Source organism: Bombyx mori, chromosome 24 (assembly GCF_030269925.1).
Source record: "Bombyx mori chromosome 24, ASM3026992v2".
NCBI classification, from domain to species: domain Eukaryota; kingdom Metazoa; phylum Arthropoda; class Insecta; order Lepidoptera; family Bombycidae; genus Bombyx; species Bombyx mori.
The window spans coordinates 11615690-11637555 of NC_085130.1; the positions used below are offsets into that span (position 1 = coordinate 11615690).

Below are 21866 nucleotides of genomic sequence, written 5' to 3' on the forward strand. Positions count from 1 at the left end.
TAGCTGCTCGGGATCTTCCAAAAAGTCAACTGAAAGTCTCAGTAAATAATCAACATTTTACTGAGAGTATATTTCATTACATATCATCCTATTTCATTTAATTTCATGTCAATTGATTAATGTTTCAAATTAATGAACTTCATTTCATTTCATCCTATATCAATTTTCAAGAAAGAGAATAAATAGAACACAAAATATTAGGTAGTGTACCTTCGCCTTTCTAGTTGGAAAAATGGAATTACTACTACTACCTACTACTGTCAAAAATGGTTTTTGTCATTGCCACTGACATATGTCAGATGGTCAGGAAGTAGCCAATGTAAATACTGGAGAGAAGAATATCGTATAAGTACCTATTACTGCGTATAATTTAAATCCTGGTAAATATTTTTCACAATAAATGTGGACGTATCTCCTTTCAATATATTTGTTTTTTAAACATATACAACGCAATAATACTACAAAAGAACGGAGTCCAGTAAGATAAAGGCGTATTTGGTTTAATTCAACATTTAACTTCGTAGAAAGGTTTGGTTCTCCAAAAAATAAAAACTTCCATAAAAACAATGTTCTTTATGATTTGCATTGATCAATGTTGCTCAAATAATATGTCCATGTAAAATTAGTATACGCGACATTTCGTTGTGTTGATGTGCGATACCGTAGTTTGGATTCTCAGCTATTATAAAAACGACTCATTTTACAAGTTTCGGTTAGCAAGTGTCCTGTGCAGCCTACTGCAACTCACAGAACCACATTTTAGAATCGTATTTATTAAGAATATTAACTCAATAAATGATTAAATTTTATTGTCTCTGCAAAAAGTTTAAAATAATGTGCTATTTTTAAAGACTAGCATTCGTTTTGTGTCTATTCATATTCAATATTACTTACTTATTATATGTAAGGATTTAAAAATAAATTAATTTGCATTACAAGTGGGTAGGGCGCCATGCCAATTTCTGTATTTTTTTTTTATTTTTTTTTATTGCTTAAGTGGGTGGACTGGTTCACAGCCCACCTGGTGTTAAGTGGTTACTGGAGCCCATAGAAATTTACGACGTAAATGCGCCACCCACCTTGAGATATCAGTTCTAAGGTCTAAGTATAGTTACAACGGCTGCTCTGCCCTTCCAACCGAAACGCATTACTGCTTCACGGCAGAAGTAAGCAGGAGCAGCATGTTATGAAGGAGTATGTTTTCTTTTCTTTAACTAATCTCTGGTAGCCTAGGGATCTATTCCTAGATATACACAGATCAGTAAGCAAGTTCGTATGCTGAATCCAAAATTAACACTTGTCCTAGCTGTGTAGTCTTTACTGAATGTACCATTACTCCACGAGAGGCATCTGTGACCTACATGACAGTCAAAGGGCTAATTAATAAATACATATTTTTAGAAATTGTCGGGAAATTAATACTATGGCTGAAGCTGAAATACAGATGCCGCATTACATAGATACAGATGAAAATGTAGGAAGTCGCACGATGAGCGTTTGCTGCTGTTGTCTGGAATTGGTTTGTAGGAAGTGTCTTTGGACTGAATACACCTGGATGGGGCAAGTAGAGGTGTACGGTAACATGATTAAAGACTGCTATGGGATTGATGTAAGTCTTCCACAAATTAGATACCATTTTATTCTTGATTATGTATTAGAAAAATCCTTTGAATACCCCTGATGTTTCATAAAGATATTGACTTTGATTGGGATTAGAACCTAAGTTCCATGATGCATTACATAGAATTAAACATCAAATATATGCTACTTATGAGATGAATTGCTTTAATTTTGTTTATTGCTGATTCACAGATGTGAATTCCGCCCATTTGATGGTGAGTGGTCACCGTTGTTCAACAGCATCTTGAACTGTGCAGCAGGATATGTAATAACTATCAGGTAACAAATTGAATCATTTTCTGAATATAAAACGATATTTCTTTGTCTATCAAATTAAGTTAAAACCATCATGACACGACAACTTTTTTTAGGGGCCCAAACGCCCATAGAAAATGGGCATTGTCCTTTGTAAAAATTCAAATGTCACAGATCCTACCAGCGTACAATGTGTCATGTGTCATGCGATGTTACCTGCGATTATTGTCGTACCACGGGTGGCGCCGCGGGCGAAGCTAGTCTAAAAAAGTAGTCTAAGTTAGTCCTTAGTCCATCAGCTACCTGTCAGTGAAAGTCCCGTCAAAATCGGTCCAGCCTTTCCAGAGATTAGCCGGCACAAAAATAAAGACAGACAGACAAAATTAAAAAACAAATGTTATTTTGGTATATGTACATTTAGTAATACGTGGTTATTTTATTATTACAAACAGACACTACAATTTTATTTATTTGTATTACAAAACGGAAAAAAATGAAACCGTAAAAGTAATTTTTATTTACGCCCGCGTCCGTTCAACCTCGGAGGGATCATTATTACAATCGGTTTTAGGTTGTACATTGAAGTGTGTTTTGTTACCAGATACCCGGGGAAAGTAGAGGCATCTGCGAAGTGTGCATAACTCAGTTGCGGAATGCAGTACGATTTAAACGACAATTGATCCTGTCCCAGGACAAATTGAATGCTCTGAAAAGTACGTATGCGAATTGAGGACTTGGAACACATAGTCTTTTCGCATTTAAAGTGTACAATTTCCAAAAATATTCGAAATTGAGTTAATATGCGGAATCATTTGGTATCACCAGTATATTTTTCTCATAAATACTGTCAAGAGAGCATAGTTTAGTTTTAGTTTTCTTTTTATAATAGTTTACCTATATTTTGACTACTATTAACAAAATTAAATACATAATTTTATCTTACTTTAAAAGACAGATAATGTAACTGGTAAAAAATAGAAAGAAATTTTGCAAAGATGATTAATATTCAAAATATCACATGGTTTAACTTTTAAAACACTCTCCTGTAAAAATAGTAGGTTTTGAGATTATACAGTTTTAATGCGAGAAGACGACATGTCAGAGATGCATTCGCAATGCAGCTTCCGATGAGTTTGGTGTCCTGCGGAGGCGTTCGGGCAGCTGTTACCAAATTCCATCTCTCTTGGCTGAGCCTTTGCTCACCCACCTATCCTGGTAAAAATGCAAAGGCTTCTGGGTCATAAGTAATAGTTCCTTTAAAAAAAACGTGTGGCACTCGGGGACTGCCGCGGTAAAGCTATTGCATAGCATATTTTATCAACCTATGCAATTGTAATTAGACAATAATAATTTAATATTAAAACCGTATTAAAATAAGACCCCGCTATATTTATAAACATTAACAAAAGCAAAACATTAACTGTCCCCTTCACACTCATAAGCTAGACTGCGCGAGAGAGAGATGGGCAGACTTTTCATGATGCGCGCTTTGCGCGCGCTTATTCACAAACACTACACAAGCGCAACGTGTGAATGTGTTGAACGCGAGTTATAACCAATATAACAATAATACCAATAGCATTTATTTCTTGTTCTAGATAATATCGCAAAAGGGAATGAATTTGATCTTGTCGATGGTGGTTCGAAGGGAAACGCGCATTACGGGAATGAGTTCGATGGGGATGATTGCGTGATCGGTAAGGCTCTGGAGTTGGGCTTAATGAGGGGTCTGTGGACATCACACAGCGAGTGCCCTCGATTTTTTTTTTATTGCTTAGGTGGGTGGGCGAGCTCACGGCCCACCAGGTTTTAAGTGGTTACCGGAGCCCATAGACAACTACAACGTAAATGCGCCACCCACCTTGAGATATAAGTTCTAAGGTCTCAAGCATAGTTACAACGGTCGTTATAATAATAATAATTGATGTTTCAATCTCAATTTCGGTGACCGCATTCACGTTGGGATGTCCACAGATACGGATAACCATTTGACCAGGGTGGGCCGTTGGTGGGCGGTGGAGAATTCGATAGACCATCACTAACACGAAACAAGTTTTGTTTTCTACCGTATTTTCGTTACAGGATGCAAACAGGAATCTGTAAATTATTCAGATTCGGATAGCTCTGATGACGCGCCTCTGGTGCAAGCCTTGGACCGAGAGCGAGGTGAGTTGGGTTAGGTGGCGAGCTAATGGAACGTGTGACTCCAGATTCATTCGCGAAGCAGCTGCCCTGAGTTGTTGGGTCTCTACCGGAGGCGCTCGAACAGCAGTTAGCAAATCCTTTCCCTCCTGGATAAGTCTTCGGTCGCTGTTCTGGGTGAAACTCGAAAGGCCTCAGGGCCGCCAGTAATCTTTACTTCCAAAAAAAGAAACGTCTGACTTGACTTCTTGCCCTTATCACACATTAGGTTTTTTTTTATTGCTTAGATGGGTGGACGAGCTCACAGCCCACCTGGTGTTAAGTGGTTACTGGAACCCATAGACATTTACAACGCAAATGCGCCACCCATCTTGAGATATAAGTTCTAAGGTCTCAAGTATAGTTACAACGGCTATCCCACCCTTTAAACCGAAACGCATTATTGCTTCACGGCAGAAATAGGCGGGGCGGTGGTACCTACCTGTGCGGACACAAGAGGTCCCTACCACCAGTAATTACGCAAATTATAATTTTGCGGGTTTGATTTTTATTACACGATGTTATTCCTTCACCGTGGAACTCAATCGTGAACAATTGTTAAGTACGTATTTCATTAGAAAAATTGGTACCCCCGCCTGCGGGATTCGAACACCGTTGCATCGCTATATACGAATGCACCGGACGTCTTATTATTTAGGCCACGACGGCTTCAATCTAACAAGCCATAGGGAAGGACTGCTCTGTTTCTTCCTTTAGCGTTTCTTTTACTTCATCAGGTTTCGGTTCTATGATTTGCATTTGATTATCATAAACGTTGAAACTAAAATATAGATTTTCAAATAAATAAAAAGAACATATCACATATCTCATTTTTTTTTTAAATACTGTTTTATAACGGATGTGTGATCTACCATGTGCCATGTAGTTTAGGACATGAGATTTCAATGAACAGTCGTAGGTCGGCATTTCATGGTGTGGGGCTCTTAGCGCAGTTAGGTACCACACTGGGTATTTTTGTTGGGAAGCAGTCCTGCCTTCTGGTTTGAAGGGTGGTGGTGGGTAGCCATTGTAGCCTATAAAACTGAGACTTGCAACTCATGTCTGAAATTCAGTGGGGACATTTACGTATTTCATGTCTATGGGCTCTGGTAACCACCTAAAACCAGCACGGTGAGCTCGTCCGCCCATTTAAGCAATAAAAAAGAGATGTCCTTATGGCCTTCAATGAATAGTTACCTCTTCCAAGTTCGGGAAGATTTTCACTCCGTGTACGGTTTTCTTAATGTTAAGGTGTTACAGAGCGTCGAGGAGTCCCGAAATATAGGCTCGACCATTTCTGAACTCCTTCAAATCATACCACTGTACCATGTTTAGTGGTCTGCTACATACTGATGGGCATTAAGGTGGGCGTCCATTAATTACGTGAGGTGTTCTAGGGGGGGGAGGGGATCAAGCTAAATCTTTCCAAATCTCACTTAGAGGGGAGGAGGGGTCTTAGCAAATATCATGTAATTATATTTCTCGCAGAAAACGGTGTAAAGTTGCGTGAATAAAATTTTTCTAGAATAAAATATGGGGAGGGAGTTGAGAAAAATCTTACGATATCTCACCATGGGAGGAGAGGGTCAAAAAATTTTCAAAAACGCCTCACGTCATTAATGGACGCCCCCTAAGCTCTGTACTGGACCTTCTATGCATGAAGTTAAATGAATACTCTACATCGACAGCCCGAAAAGAAACTCCGCCTAAACTGAGAAGTGGAAGACGACAGTACAATTACATGAAAACGAGACGTAACGTGTGCCTTATCTTAGAGAATTCCACGATCCTACCGTTCAAATCGAACAAGGGCTACTTCACTTGCTTCTACTGCCACAAGCAGCACGCCGTCTTCGAGGAGCTCAAAGCGCACATGAGCGAACACAAAGACTTGACGGTCAAGGACAGCTTGAAATGCCTGTTACGGCCGCACGCCATCAAAGTAGACGCCAGCAATTTGTCGTGCAAGCGATGCGGCCAAGCTCAGCAGACGATGCACGATTTGATACAACACTTGACCGAGAATCACGAAATCGACTTTGACTTCGACGCGAAAATGAAACCGATCGACACGGTCCTACCGTACGATCTGGCCGACGGCAAATTCCGTTGTTTCATATGCAAAAAGGATTTCATGTTCTTTAAGACCTTATCGAAGCACATGAACGAACACGGCGCGAACTACGTATGCGATAAGTGCGGTAAATGCTTCATTTTGCCGGAGAGGCTGAGGGCTCACAAGCAGAACATACACATAGACGTCTCGGCCGTCAAGTGCGAACACTGCGGGAAGCTGTGCTCTTCTAACGTTGTCCTAAAGAGTCACATACGATACACGCACAAGAGGATATTGTTCGTTTGCTCCATATGCGATAAGAAATTCATGTCGTTCAAGAAACGTTTCGACCACTTACAGCAGTACCACGGCAGGGCGGCCCTGAACCTGACCTGCGATAAGTGCTCGAAGAGTTTCTCGACGCCCGGCAGTCTGAACAATCATGTCCGGAAGGAGCACTCGATAACAACGAGAGACCCGAAGAGGTTTCACTGTGAATTGTGCTCTATGACGTTCAAGACAAAGTCCGCGTTGAAATGTCACAGCGTTGTGCATTCCGGCGAGAAGAATTTCGAATGTGAAGTCTGCCACAAGAAGTACGGAAGGTCGAGGACCTTGGTCGAGCACATGAAGATACACAGGAACGACAGGAGATGGTCCTGTGCTGCATGCGCGCAGGCCTTCGTTCAGAAATGCAGCCTCAAGAACCACATCAGGGTCCACCACGGAGAACTCAACGGGGATCAGTTATTGATTTACAAGGAACCGGAGAAAACGTGAAGATCTTTAATTGGAATTATCGAGAGATCTGCTTTGGAATTGATTAAAAACGACATCACCGTTTAAGACCAGGTGATACCGATTTCCTGAACCCTTTGACTGTTCATTTATATAGCAGCAATAAAGGGCTGAATATGTATATCTATATATTAATACGTGAAGCAAAAACTTTGTACCCTTTTTTACGAAAACTGCGCGGACGGAGGAATATGAAATTTCCCACACTTATAGAGAATATAGAGGAGTGCACAATGCTATTTTTTTTTTAAATAATGCATAAAAGATACATTAAATCAGTAAAGAAAACATAACACACACATGTATTGTATTTGACACACACAATAGTCTTTGTTTATTGACCAACTTTTGTTATTGCATAGAGTCTGTAGTCAAATTGAGAATAAGTTAATATTGTTTATCTTTCTTGGCGAAATCTGTCACTATAGAAATATAATAGTCTTCGACAATAGAATCATAATAATGTTCAAACTTATGATTTCAATATTATAACACGTTAATAAAACTTCCTTCATATGATAAAAATCTTTTATTGTCTCAATTATTTTTTTTTCTCTTCACGTACGGTATATTGAAATGGTCGGTTCTCATATGGCAACCGAGGTGGCTGGTCGTTTTGAAGGCCTTCGTGCAGATCTTGCAGCTCAGATCGAGAGGCGATCTGTTGTGCACCTCCTCGAAGTGCTGCATCCTCATACGGAAGGTCTGGAAGGATTTGTTGCAGATGCTGCACACGTACGACCTCTTGTTGTGGTGGTGTCGCTTGTGACTCCTGAGTCTGCCTACCGTCGCGCACGTCTTCCCGCAAACGTCGCAACTGACCGAGCTACTGACGTGGACCTGCGCATGCGCCTTCAGCCTCTCCGCCAGCAGAAAGCACTTCCCGCACACGTCGCAAACGTAATTCGTGCTGTGCTCGTTCATGTGCTTCGTCAGGGTTTTGAAGAAATAGAACTCGCTTCGGCAAACGACGCAAGCGAACTTCCCGTCCTTCAAGTCGTAGCACAGCAGACATTCGGTCGGCTTCAGCATTTTCTCCTTGTAGTTAAACTGGACGTTGTGTTTGGTCTCCAAGTGCTCGACCGTTTGGGGCAGACCGTTCAAGGTCTCGCTGCAGAGCCGGCACGAGACCTCCCCTATATCCGCTTTGACTTTATCGTTGGGTCGCAGGATGTTCTTGGTGATCGACGCGAATGTAACGTTGCCGTGCGCCGTTTGCGTGTGTACTCTCAACTGTTGGATCACGACGAATTGTTTGCCGCAATAGAAACAGTTGAAGTAACCACGGTTCGATTTGAACGGCAATATCGTTGTGTGTTGGAGTAGGAGACCGATGTTCGCTCTCGGCGTTTTGGGGTCAACATTGCGGATTTGTTTGGTTTTCGACGCTAAAAAGATTAGAATATGCTTCATACTGTATTTTTTTCCTAACTGTTTCCTGGTAGCCTAAGAGGCTATTTCAGGTATAAGCCGCGCCAATAAAGAAACGAATCTAAAATGGCGGCGGCGGTTATGCGCTCTCACTCTAAACTATTGCTGTCTTTTACACGGCGCGTACTGCATGCAAAAAAATTTATCAGTTCTAACTTTGCTCTCAGACGCGCTCTGTTTTCTCAAATTATGTTGCTATTTGTTGCATTTGTTCGTTATTTCGTGGTTATTTTGATATTTATTTTACACCTCCGCCTCTGCCAGGGCACCAAAAGTACATTCTCATTTGTTTTTTTATATTTTTTTACAATAAACAACTTTTTTTTGTTGACCCTACCATCTGTCAGTGCAGGTACACAGACGTCATTTTCGATTCGCTTCTTTATTGGCGCGGCTTATAGGTGAGCTCACGGGCTCAACTTGGGAGAATTTACTAACACTGGCCGTAGCAAAAGCAGTGCTTCGCAGAATCTACCGCCGGATCGGAATCTCGACCCACTGACGACCCACTCAACACAGAAGATCCGGCGAGAAATTCAGTGGGCTATGTCTATGGGTTAGTTTGTGCGTCCGTGACTGATCTTTGAGGAACACTGTTTAAGTCGTCGTGGCCTAACGGTTAAGGTGTGGTTGAGTCTCCTGACAGACACGAAATTTCCTTATAGCACGGACATGTGGATATGCAAGTATCTTCCAACTTGCACCAAAAATCAAATTGGTAGTACTCTTATAACCGAAATTGATTTAACCTATTGCAGGTCTTCCGGTATGTAAGGGTGCAAGGAGGATAGACGTAGTGACATGAAGCCTTTAAACTCTGATCTAGGTTTAACATTTTTGTACTAGTTCTTTTTTATTGCCCTTATAGGCAGACGAGCTTACGGCCCACCTGATGGTGAGTGGTTACCGCCGCCCATGGACGTCGGCAATGCCAGAGGCAGTGCCAAATCGGTCCCCACGAGCCTCGTTTGAAGAAGGACACGTCATAGCGCTCGGGAAGCACCGTGGATGGGAGCTCATTCCAAAGCCGGGAAGTAAAAATGCGCGGTTACCCTTGCCCATGGACATCGACAATGCATAGTGATTCAGAATTATTTGCTTAACTTTGATCTGAAGGACAAGTCATGCGTGTACCAAACAACTTTTTCTCAACTTTACAAAAAAAAAATGAAATTAAATCTTGAGGCACCAATAAGTAAATAAGATCGAATTTCGATACTTGGACGACCACTGGAAATTTCGCCAATACAAAATGGTGCATATGTCGCGGGATCCTATCTGGCATTTGATCTTTAATTCTATTACGTTAGAGGTCAAAATAAATCGGCACGCGGCATAAACTCAACTTCACAATATTTAATACCCTATCTACCGAGGTACAACCAATAAAACTTACGTCTACCCACGATTTTGTCTTCGGTCTTATATTTCCTCTCGGGTTCTTCGACGTACTCGCCTGAAATTGTCGCAACATCAATAAATGGTATTTGAAATTCAACTGGTCAGTTTCTCTTTCATTGCTCAGTTGAATGAACGAGCTTACGACCCATCTGGTGACAAGTCCAAAAAAATTAAAAACCGGGAAGCAGTAATGCGTTCCGATTTCGTAATGTGGCACGATATTGTTACGATACTGAGAATTCGATCCCCTCAGATGGGCATCAGTGGCCGCTGCTGTGAAATACCATCTGCGTCGTGAGGACGTTAATTCCCTAGTCGAATACAGGACATACCTTTCAGTTTTCCTGTTTCGATTTCGTCGCTGTCATTCCGGATGTCATCTTGGTAGTCTGTAAAGAAGAGAGAGAGAAAGAGAGAGAGAGAGAGTATTCTTTATTGTACACCAAAAAACAAATAAACAGTGCGATACATTAAACACAAAAAAGTATAATTGGTGGTCTTATCGCTAAGAGCGATCTCTTCCAGACAACCATCAGGTGGACAAGAATCATTTGGAAACGAACTACGCGCGGTGTACCATTCCAGTGAAATACATATACGTATATGTACACATACATATCTCCGTAAATATACCTATACATACAATTAATACAAAGTATTATAATATAATAATAATTATTAAAAAAAAGAAGTCTATATTAATTACGATCAAATGGCAAAGTGCTGGTTTTGTAGTATCCTATGGTAGCACCCATCCTCCATTTCTTCAGTAGGTGTCGTAAGACGACTAAAATACTGAACAGAACAGGCAGTAGCGTTCTATGACCACGGCCTCATTATTTACTGGTGGTAGGGTTTTTTGTGACCATAGGCAAGTAATAGCCTCCTAAAGGATAAGACGCCCAGTGCATTCGTATAGAGCGATGCAATTGAGCCGGTGTTCAAATCCCGCATGCGGGTACACACTTATTTCATGAAATACCTACTAAATGAAATGTTCATGATTGACTTTCACTGTGAAGGAATAACATGTCATTTGTAGGCAGCGGCTTCGCTCTGCCCCTGGCATTGCTGAAGTCCATGGGCGACGGTAACCATTCACCATCAGGTGGGCCGTGCACTCGTCTGCTTACAAGGGCAATAAAGTAAAAAAAAAAAAATCATCATTTGCGTAATTACTGGTTGTAGAACGTCTTGTGAGCTCTCACGGTAAGTACCACCTCCCCCACCTGTTACCAGCCGTGAAGCAGCAATGCGTTCCGGTTGGTAGGGTGTGGCAGCCGTTGTATTGTAAAAATTAAGACAAACTCATGTCTCCAGTTGGACATGCGTCACGTGCATTGTAGATGTATTAATTTAATGAGCTCTACTCAAATAAGCAATAAAAAAGGGCAGGTACCATTGTCCTCCTACTTTGCGGAGTGGCCGTGCGTTCCACCAGTAAGTCTCGATCGGCTATAGCAGTACTCTGGTATATCACTCAGTATATTCAGCTGGTATATACAATATTCAGAGAACGCTTCTGCCAATTTTTTTATTGCATAGTTGGGTGGACCAGAGCCCATAGACATCTACAACGTCGATGCCGCCACCCACCTTGAGATAAGAGTTCTAAGGTCTCAGTATAGTATGTTACACTGGCTACCCCACCCTTCAAACAGAAACGCATTACTGCTTCACGGCAAAAATAGGCAGGATGTTGGTACCTACCCGTGCGGACTCACAAGAGGTCCTACCACCAATAACGACACCCGCGAGGAGAAATGGGGGTAGCTATTCCAGACAAGAATTACAGCCCTGATCGACTATGACTAGTTCGGATCTAAGCACTGTGGATGAACAAAGTGGTTCTAGGTAGCATAGACAATATGCTTCGCTGGAGGGCGGTGAGAACAGATATCCCGCCCACGGGTAGTGACCCAGTGTCGCTCATGTACATCAGCAATGCCGGTGTCGTTACAGTCAAACTATTCCATGCCAAATTTAAAGCGCTATCCAAAAAGGACCTATTTGTTTGTATATTACTGGTGGTAGGACCTCTTGTGAGTGCGCGTGGGTGGGTACCACCGCCCTGCCTATTTCTGCCGTGAAGCAGTAATGCGTTTCGGTTTGAAGGGTAGGGCAGCCGTTGTAACTATACTGAGACCTTAGAACTTATGTTTCAAGGTGGTGTCCCATTTACGTTGTAGATGTCTATGGGCTCCAGTAACCACTTAACATCAGGTGGGCTGTGAGTCCGTCCACTCATCTTAGCAATAAAAAAAAAAGAAAAAAAAAATTGTATATCTAGATCGCGTAACTTACCTATTTCATTGTTGTGGTCCGCGGGCGAGAATTCTTCTTTGATTCTTTCTGTTGATCCTAAGAAAAACCACGTAGGAAATTAGCATAACTCTTGTTAAGATTTCAGAAAAATAATTGGAAGATATAGTTTACACCTTTGACGCACGGCACACTGGAGTAATTATGCCGATTAATAAGGCGCCTGGATTGCCTTATTTTGTTATTAATGGATGTTTTAGACTTTTGAAGTCTTTTAGAAATAGACTAGCTATTGCCCGCGACTTCATCCGCGTGGAATAGTTTACAAATAATGTTTTATTTTAGAACAAAATTTGGTGTGTATAAAAAACGTTATAGTCAGCCAACCTTGACATATAGACATATTATTATGCTGTCGCGGACTTTTTTTTAGATCTTTTAAAGAGGGAACAATTCTGTCATATATTATTTTATCGAAACTTTAACCGTTTCTGCAGCGCACGCAGCGGAAGTTCTCAAAAGTGGAAAAAAGCCCGATATTGAAACGTTATTGGTGCTCCGCTGGTATTGGTCTTAGCGTGATGTTATATAGCCTTCCTCGATAAACGGGCTATTCAACAATGAAATAATTTTTCAAATCGGACCAGTAGTGACTGAGATTAGCGCGTTCAAACAAACTCTTCAGCTTTGTAATATTAGGTCCCAGAGTCTACTTGATATTTCGTCGCCTCAGGAACAGAAATCGACATAATTACTTCAGTTTGCCGCGGTGACCTACAAGGTCCTACACCGGTGACCTACAAGGCGCTTAGAAGGATTAAAGTGTTAAAAAAATTATGCGTCTCGGGACGCCTTTCAGATGTGATAACTTAAACTAATCTAAGTTGAGCTATTTCATTTTTATTATCCTTGTAGGCAGACGAGCATACGACCCTACCTAATGCATCACGCGGGTCACATTCACGGGTTGACGTCGCCCATGGACCTCAGCAATGCCAGAGGAAGAGCCAAGCCTTTACCTACCGTTCTTCACTAGGATCGTTTGAAGAAGGACATGTCGTAGCGCTCGGGAAACACCGTAGAGGGGAGCTCATTCCAAAGCCGGTTGTTACGTGGCAAATACATCTCTGGAAAGGCACTGTGGATGAACGCAGTGGCTCCAGGTAGTATGGATGAACTCTACTCCGGTGGCTGGCGGTGCGATGGTAAAAACGAGATGATGATATCATCTCAAACATTTCGTCAGAGCGTTCCCCATGGAACATACAGTACAAAAAACAGAGAGAGTCCCTCCGTAGACCCAGAGGTCCCAAATGATTCGTAAGAATGGGATTATCGACAATCCGAATGGCCCTCTTCTGTTTGAAGTCAAATGGAAGAAGCTGGTATTTGGGAGCCCCGGTCCAGAGGTCGGAGCAGTACTCCACGCGAGGCCGGACTTGTACTTTATAAAGCAAAAGTTTTGTAATATTGTTAATATTGAAATTGTTTAACGTGAGAAAAGCTTTTGTTATTACTTTAATTTCATGTATATTAATATTATGATAATTTAAGAAAAAATATAACATTAAGTAATTGAAAATGTTAAACAGTTAGGTGTTACATACGTTCTCACTATCGCTGCGGTATGCGTGAGAGAAAGAGAAGCCAGACATACTGACGCCGTAACGTAACGCGTTACGTAAAAAAGCGGTTTATCCTCCCCTAAAAAGGGGTCACTTCAAAAATACCTGCAGCTATTTTAACGTCTCGAAGGCTGTCCATTAGTCTCTTGGTGCATTCGGCGACTTGCCTCTTGAACCGAACCGAATCCCGGAGCCTCGTGACGCAGACCTCGCATATCTGCTGTTTGGGCCTGATGTCTTCTGGGAACTGAAGACGCAAGGTTTACTAGTAGACTTTATTTATTTTTTATTGCTTAGATGAGTGGACGAGCTCACAGCCCACCTGGTGTTAAGTGGTTACTGGAGCCCATAGACATCTACAACGTAAATGCGCCAACCACCTTGAGATATCAGCTCTAAGGTCTCAGTATAGTTACAACGACTACCCCACCCTTCAAGCCGAAACGCATTACTGCTTCACGGCAGAAATAGGCGGGGTGGTGGTACCTACCCGTGCGGACTCACAAGAGGTCCTACCACCAGTAAACATTGTATAATAATAGTAAATATTGGAGTAACTAATAAACTAAGACGGGTGGTGATTTTAGAAGAATCGTAAGATACATGACATAGCTAACGTTTACGACCGCAGGTATCCACTCACCATCAGTGTGCTTAGTGCGAGTTTTTTAACGTTCTCGATAGCGTAAAAGTTAACTCATATTTGTATGCAGTTGGACTACAGCGCCCCTAGCGGCAAACTAGTGTGCAATTCACACGTGGTAGAAGTGAAACCTTCCAAAATTAAAATACAATTATCCTAAACGTCTTAAGTATATGTAAAATTTTGTCATTAGTAAATAATTGTAAGGTAGCGCCCTCTGTGAATTGATATTTTAATTTCACGTATAATCCTAAATTAAAATTCACTACAAGAGCTTTCATACACACGTTAGTATTAAAAAATCTCACAGAAGGCGCTGTATTAAATAGTATGTATATTTCTGTCTCATTCTTTGCTGGCTTCATCCTACACATTTTTGTATTTGTGTCTTTTACCTGTCGTTTTTTCCGTTGCATCCGGTTTGAAATCACAACGATTCTAAAGAAGTTTTCACTTCAACAATCAGCAAGCAAGAAACAACATAAGCAAAGGAGGAATACACCAGACTAATTATTTAAATGTACACTTATCTATAAATGTCACAAATTAATAAAAATCAGTTGCTACACATCACCGGCACATGACCCCATACTCCTAATATATTGAGGCCTATACACTAACTACCATTTTTCTATCATCCATCGGCCATAAGCTTTTGGGTGAGAATCTGTTGAGCATTTTTGCACTGCTATATCATTGTTTCAACTACACGGGGTGGAATGATAATAATAATAAATAATATTTTAAAAAAACTAACAAAATACGCTTTGATAGAAAATCCAACTAAAAAACAGAAAATACATTTCAAAAATTTTGAATTTTATTTGCTTTTTAGTTTATTATCAAAATAACCCTTCTACTCATATCTGTTCATAAAATATTTATAATTACTGATACCAAGCACCCCACGCTTTTTTTTACAATAAAATCATTATTTCTATACTAATATTATAAAGAGGAAAGATTTGTTTGTTTGTTTGTTTCGAATAGGCTCCGAAACTACTGGACCGATTTGAAAAATTCTTTTTCCATTAGAAGCCGACATTGTCCCTGATGAACATAGGCTACTTTTTTTTTTTATTTTTTTTTTTTTTTTTTGTTTCATGTGTGTTTTAATGTTTCCGAAGCGAAGCGAGGGCGGGTCGCTAGTCTTACAATATTTTTAATTAAAATTTATTTTTTATTTTTTAATAGGATTTTCTATAAAAGCGTATTTGGTTAGTTTTTTTTAAGTTATTATTTATTTTTCATTTTTTAGTTGAATTTCAATTTTTTCAAATTTTTTTTTTAAAAAGGAATTGTCATCGGTCCTTAATAAGTATACCAAAGTATTTCAAAGTTAATCCGACGTTTTGAAGGGGGTCAAAATCATGTTCAAAGATTCCGTTACATACATATGTACGTTACATACGTCTGAAGCTAATGAAAGCGTATTAAAAAGCTTACATTAAATCCAAAACATTGTTCGAGCATTTGCCCGTAGACTTCGGTGTTTTCCATCCAGGTGTATTCAAGCCACAGGTTCTTGGGGCAAGGGAGTTCCATACAGCAGCAGCATAAACTGTACTGCTGCTCCGGACGAGCATGAGGTGCTGCTATGGATGGAGGTGAGCTGCAGGTTAACGTATTAATGTTTTTTTATTTTATTGCTTAGATGGGTGGACGAATGGATGGGTGAAAGATCCTACGGAACTTGAACACATAATTAAAAAAATTGTAGAAAAAAGCAGAGAAATAGAGCTAGAAATTACTGCAGATAAAACAAAACTAATGACGAACTCAACAGAAAGGAATATATAGGTAAACGGAACCAACTTCGAATATGGAAGGAATTCGTTTACCTAGGACAAATTATATCTCCTGAAGACTCCATGTCCAAGGAAATAAACAAAAGAATAGCCTGCGGTTGGAAGAAATACTGGTCCTTGAAAGAGATAATGAAGAATAAAGATCATATCAAGAGAAAGACTTTCAACACTTGTTTATTTTTTTATTTTTATTTTATTGCTTATATGGGTGGACGAACTCACAGCTCACCTGGTGTGAAGTGGATACTGGAGCCCATAGACATCCACAACGTAAATGCGCCATCCACCTTGAGATATAAGTTCTAAGGTCTCACGTATAGTATTCTCCCTTGCATGGCTTACGGCTGTGAGACATGGACATTAACTGACAAACAGAGAAAAACTTGCTAAAACAGAGCAATGGAAAGAAGCATGTTGAGTATGAGACTTAGTGACAGAATTCAAAATTGGGAAATAAGAAGGAAGACAAAAGTAACGGATATAATAACTCGTATAGAAAATCTTAAATGGAGTTGGACAGGACATGTGCTACGTTGCAAAAAAAACAAGTAGAGTAAACAAGTAACTTTATGGTATCCAAGAGGGGACACCAGAAGGGGCGTCCAAAAACAAGATGTAGTGACGATATACGCCGAACTCTAGGACCATACTGGACCAGAGTTGCAGAGGACCGAGCCCAATGGAGAGAGCTGGAGAAGGCCTATGCCACAAGGCACGCCGAACTACGAGATATATTATAAGAAATAAAATGTAAAAAAAAACACAAAAATGTTAAATTTCAACATGCATGTAGTTCGGAATTAAAGGGCTTTATTATTATTTATTTATATTTATTTAAAATCTTATTAATTACATAATATTTTTTAAAAAACATATTAAAAATACAATTTTTAAAAAACACTATATAAAAATAGATTGCCGCTGATGGCGGTGTCTACGACACAAGCCACCAGTGGTTAGGACTCCAGAGTGAGAAACCTCCTCACAATGCGTGCAGTATCGAGGATAACTGCTTTCTGTATTAGGCCCTTAACCCAGCTGGATAACGAAAGTTTCTTAAGATGTTGATCGAAACTTTTCGCTATCAAGCCGTGTACCGATACAACTATTGGAACAATGATGGTTGAATCAACATGCCACATGGCGGTAGTCTCGTGGGCCAGGTCTAAATATTTTATTAATTTGTCCTTTTCTGCCTTCACGAGGTTCTCGTCATGAGGAATGGTGACATCAACCAACACTGCTCGACGCGCAGATCGATCTATTATCACAATATCAGGTTTATTGGCAACAATATACCTATCCGTGATAATAGATCGGTCCCAGTAGAGCGTAACATGACCATTATCAAGAACTGGTTGAGGTTGGTATTGGTAATAAGGTACAGCAGAATCAAGAAAACCATATTTCAGAGCAAGTTGTTGATGGATAATCCTAGCCACTTGGTTATGTCTATGCAAGTACTCGCCGTTAGCAAACCGAGAACAGCCAGAAACAATATGTCTAATAGACTCTCCCGGACGGTGGCATGCCCGACAAATGTCGACTGTCCCATCCTTTAGTATATATTTCCGGTAGTTGTTCGTCATGATAACTTCGTCCATAATTGCAAAGATAAAACCTTCAGTTTCCCCAAAGAGGTTACTGAATCGTAACCAGGCCACGGAAGCTAATTGGTCTACATCAGGCCCTGTGAGAGCCCGGTAGAACCTACCGTGTAACTCCTTGCTCCTCCATACAGTTATGCGATCTGAAATACTCTCTACCTTCAGCCTCTTCCAATTCCCGTTAGCTAAGGATAGCGGAGTTAGCCCCTTATCGACTGCAACGATATCCCGATACATATTCACGTTCATCTTAAGGAAATATTCCCTAAGGTTGTATATCTCTCGGCTATGTAGATCCTTGGCATTCAAAATACCACGACCCCCACATTTCCGAGGAATATACAACCTCATTACAGACGAACGTGGATGATGCATTCTGTATGCCGTTAACAATCGCCTGACTTTTCTGTCCAGTACGTTCAGCTCTGATTGCGTCCACCTTAGTATGCCAAAAGAATATGTTAACATAGGCATGACCCAACCATTAAACGCTCGGATTTTGTTTCCGCCTGATAAATGGCTTTTTAAGACCTTTATAAGACGACCAAAAAACCGATCTCTAAACGATTGTTTCATATCTGCGTCAACAATATTCAGCACTTCAAACATACCAAGGTACTTGTAAGTTTCCGATTCACAAAGAGACTTGAGGACCACACTATGGTTAAGTAGTAAGCAATCTGAGCTTACAACTTTACCTCTCTGTACATCTATGAACGCACATATATCAACACCAAATTCCATCCCAATGGCTTTACTAAAATTGTCGGTTATTTTAAGTAAACTCATTAAGTCTGGTTTTTTGGAAGCAAATAATTTGAGATCATCCATGAACAAGAGATGTGATATAGCCTCAGCTCCTCTGCGAAGTCGGTAGCCTAGCGTTGAATCTTTAAGTAATGTACTTAAAGGATTAAGCGCCAAACAAAACCACAAAGGACTCAGACTGTCGCCCTGAAAGATACCCCGCTTAATCCTTATTAAATTCGGGGCAGCAGAAGAAGTCATCTGACCTGGTTGACTAAGAAACGTAGACCATTGACCCATGCATGAGCTAAGAAAGGAGCATAGTATGGGATTTATTTTATATAGCTCTAAAACTCTCATTAGACATGTATGAGGCACAGAGTCATACGCTTTCTTATAATCAATCCAAGCCATATGAACGTTCCTCTTACTCCGCCGAACTTGTTGAGTAATGGTCATGTCAATGAGTAGCAAATCTTTTGTACCTCGAGACCCTGCCTTACATCCATTCTGATTAGGTGATAAAATGTTATTATTAAAAATGTGATTTTGAATTTTGATTCTCAAAATGGATGTAAGTAGCTTATAGATAGTAGGTAAGCATGTAATTGGTCTGTAATTCTTGGGATCCGAGGTATTGCCAGATTTATAAATCAAATAAGTGATACCAGATGTCATGAAATCTGGGAGTGATCCCAACTCAAGGGCCTGTTGGAATTGAGCTGCCAGGCGTTATTATTATTATTATTATTATGTTAGATGGGTGGACAAGCTCACAGCCCACCTGGTGTTAAGTGGTTACTGGAGCCCAAAGACGTCTACGACGTAAATGCGCCACCCACCTTGAGATATAATTTCTAAGGTCTCAAGTATAGTTACAACGGCTGCCCCAGCCTTCAAACCGAAACGCATTATAGCTTCACGGCAGAAATAGGCAGGGTCGTGGTACCTAACCGTGCGGACTCACAATAGGCCGACTACCAGTAATTACGCAAATTATAATTTTGCGGGTTTGATTTTTATTACACGATGTCATTCCTTCACCGTGAAAGTCAATCGTGAACATTGGTTGAGTATGTATTTCAAATTGGTACCCGCCTGGGATTCAAACACTGGTGCATCGCTCAATACGAATGCACCGGCCGTCTTTATCCTTTAGGCCACGACAACTTCAAATAGCAATAAGCTTGTGACTTCAAACTCATGTTTCTAGATGCCGGCATATAAATATTATGTCATCTTGCCTTAGGGTCAGACCACTTAATATTAGGTGGGCCTTGTCATGAGCTCGTTTATGTATTTCGAGTGCCCTTACTGACAGGCAGCGGCTTGATTGTGATCTTGGTATATTGATGTCTACAACAGCTTGAAGCCGTAAGCTACCTTAGACGCCAATACAAAAAGTTCTCAATAACATAATTCATACTACTATGAAATTTAAATCTCACGTTGCTCATGTTTAATGTATATTATTCCCGATATTTCTAATATATTAATGATACAATGAATAATTAAATTAAGTAAAGTTAAGTAAAAGTTAAAAATTAAGTAAAAGTTGATTTATGTCTTTAATTACCTGTAATCAACTTTTGGAACGTTTAAGGTGATTTCAGTAGTCGGTTCCGGTTCTGTTTTGTTTGTATTCGATCTTTGCCTACACCCCTTCTTGCGATTGGTTTTATTCATCGTTTTAGTTTTTGTTGACGTTTTGCTGAAATAAAATTGTCGGATAGAATGTACAACACTAGTGGTCGCTTAGCAGCCAATGTTAAACCTTAATTACGATATGGACATACTAGAGACAGAGTAGTAGTAAGTCTAGGGTTTATACATATTTATTAATTGCAGTACACAGTGATTTGGTTGTACTCTGGCATTGCAACTGGTGCGTCGCAAAGACAGTATCCACATACCATCAGGTGGTCCGTATGCTTGTCTGCTAAAAAAGGTAATAAAAAAATACTGACATCATTATAATTATCATCATCAACATTAATAAACAAATAGTAGTATTTTCATATTTATTTCGTCGTTATATTTCGTTATTACTTCATAATTATTTCAAGTTTTTTTTTAACATTTTTTTTTGGTTTGTAGAAATTTGATATAATTCCTAACATTATTAAAAATTTTCAAAATTAAAAGCTTTTTCAAGAACTCGAAAACTATTATTTCAAAAATTTTTTGTGTTACACTCAATGGGGCACAAACCTTATTCCGTGATTTGAATGTTTGTTTTCGTTCATTTTATCTTTTAAGTTTCGTTTCATATTCTTAAAGAATTTTAGTCATATTTCATTTATTTCATAATAAAGATTGACTTGCGACGAATAAAGCTTCTAAAATTCGAAGAAAATTCGTCAGTCAATCGCACTATAAAGTATTTTTTTTGATCCGTTAAACAGATAAAGGGAACCTAGCCCATACAGCTTAATTTTATGAAACAATGGCCCAAAATCATATCTGTTTGATTAAAGTTTTCCAATTACAGCACTAGAGCGCATTATGCGGCATAATGCTCAACGTTAATGTTCCAACTACAGCAACGCTTCGCACAATCGAGTTGAATCGAACACTGTCAAAAGTACTGCGTGATACCTAGGTTTCCTACTTCAGTGGCGATACCAACTCAGTGACAGAAAATTGACAAGTGTTTTTTTTATGTTTGCATCGATCTTAGTAATATTATTTTTAGTCTGAGGTCACTTGATAACATCATCCAATTTCGTTAGAATCCAAGTTATGACACGGCGAATGACTCGGAATGTTGATGAAATTGAAATATCAAAAAAAAAAGATATAGTCCGCAATGGTTCAGTATTTGCAATAAACCACAAAAATATTAACTATCAGATACTTTATTAATGGCTCAAATAACTCATCTGTTTATTATCATATATATTTTTAATAAATACATCACTTGTTAATTAAATTATTGATTGATTTAAACTCGGAGCACTCGATAAATCATCGTCATCACTATCACCTGGATAAGATGATTCAATTAAAAAATATATAATTTTCTTAGAACTCATTTTTAAAAAATACTCAAAACGTAAAAAGTTCTAATGAAATAATCGAAATCCATATTACTTATAATAACCGTAAATAGTTTTCAATCAATTATTATTGTTTACCACATTATTTTCAACACTGAACTTAGCGCACTCTGCTGATGCATTTGAAAACTAATTCACGTTCCAATTAAGCTTCAGCATAATTCGGCATTGTGCGCCACTGAGTCGCATTATGCTCTGTAATTGGAAAACTAGGTAAGTAACTATTTAACATGACACAGAAAAGTACAAAAGTAAAGCCAATACGTGGTACAATAATACGTGAAAAATAAGTCCATAGATCAAAAGATGCGAATTTTATTTTTATTAGTTGGGAGGACGAGCTCACGGCCCTATTGGTGTCCATTGGTTACCA

General features: G+C 39.6%; 2 protein-coding genes across 6 annotated transcripts; one reads left to right on the top strand and one right to left on the bottom strand.

The window, feature by feature from the left end:
• The first annotated feature begins 266 nt into the window (after positions 1–266).
• On the top strand, positions 267–7435 carry LOC101738847 (zinc finger protein 26). Of its 4 annotated transcripts, none has more exons than XM_004926677.5 (6): positions 268–380; positions 1402–1609; positions 2477–2588; positions 3474–3572; positions 3958–4041; positions 5745–7435. In XM_004926677.5, the coding sequence occupies exons 2-6, from the start codon at positions 1424–1426 to the stop codon at positions 6890–6892; spliced, it is 1629 nt and encodes a 542-aa protein (XP_004926734.1). In that variant the 5' UTR covers positions 268–380; positions 1402–1423; the 3' UTR covers positions 6893–7435. The 4 variants fall into 4 exon arrangements, with proteins under 4 accessions (XP_037875940.1, XP_004926734.1, XP_012546287.1 ...); XM_012690833.4 differs by having other exon boundaries at positions 300–528; XM_038020012.2 differs by lacking the exon at positions 3474–3572 and having other exon boundaries at positions 267–380.
• On the bottom strand, positions 7425–21064 carry LOC101746477 (zinc finger protein 62 homolog). 2 transcript variants are annotated; one of them, XM_004926646.5, is made up of 8 exons: positions 20646–21064; positions 20011–20145; positions 15719–15884; positions 13735–13876; positions 12047–12103; positions 10075–10131; positions 9738–9797; positions 7425–8298 (listed from the first exon to the last, which is right to left on the bottom strand). In XM_004926646.5, the coding sequence occupies exons 1-8, from the start codon at positions 20702–20704 to the stop codon at positions 7448–7450; spliced, it is 1527 nt and encodes a 508-aa protein (XP_004926703.2). In that variant the 5' UTR covers positions 20705–21064; the 3' UTR covers positions 7425–7447. The 2 variants fall into 2 exon arrangements, with proteins under 2 accessions (XP_004926703.2, XP_062531758.1); XM_062675774.1 differs by lacking the exon at positions 20646–21064 and adding an exon at positions 16310–16444 and having other exon boundaries at positions 20011–20147.
• Between the last annotated feature and the right edge of the window lie 802 nt (positions 21065–21866).

Coding starts and splice junctions, on each gene's coding strand:
- LOC101738847 (XM_004926677.5), top strand. CDS start 1,424: ATGGCTGAAGCTGAAATACAGATGCCGCATTACATAGATACAGATGAA. Junction 1,610..2,476: donor AAGACTGCTATGGGATTGAT/GTAAGTCTTCCA, acceptor TTTTGTTACCAG/ATACCCGGGGAAAGTAGAGG. Junction 4,042..5,744: donor AGCCTTGGACCGAGAGCGAG/GTGAGTTGGGTT, acceptor CTACATCGACAG/CCCGAAAAGAAACTCCGCCT.
- LOC101746477 (XM_004926646.5), bottom strand. CDS start 20,704: ATGAAACGAAACTTAAAAGATAAAATGAACGAAAACAAACATTCAAAT. Junction 20,146..20,645: donor CATTCAAATCACGGAATAAG/GTTTGTGCCCCA, acceptor ATTTTATTTCAG/CAAAACGTCAACAAAAACTA. Junction 10,132..12,046: donor GGACCACAACAATGAAATAG/GTAAGTTACGCG, acceptor TCTTCTTTACAG/ACTACCAAGATGACATCCGG.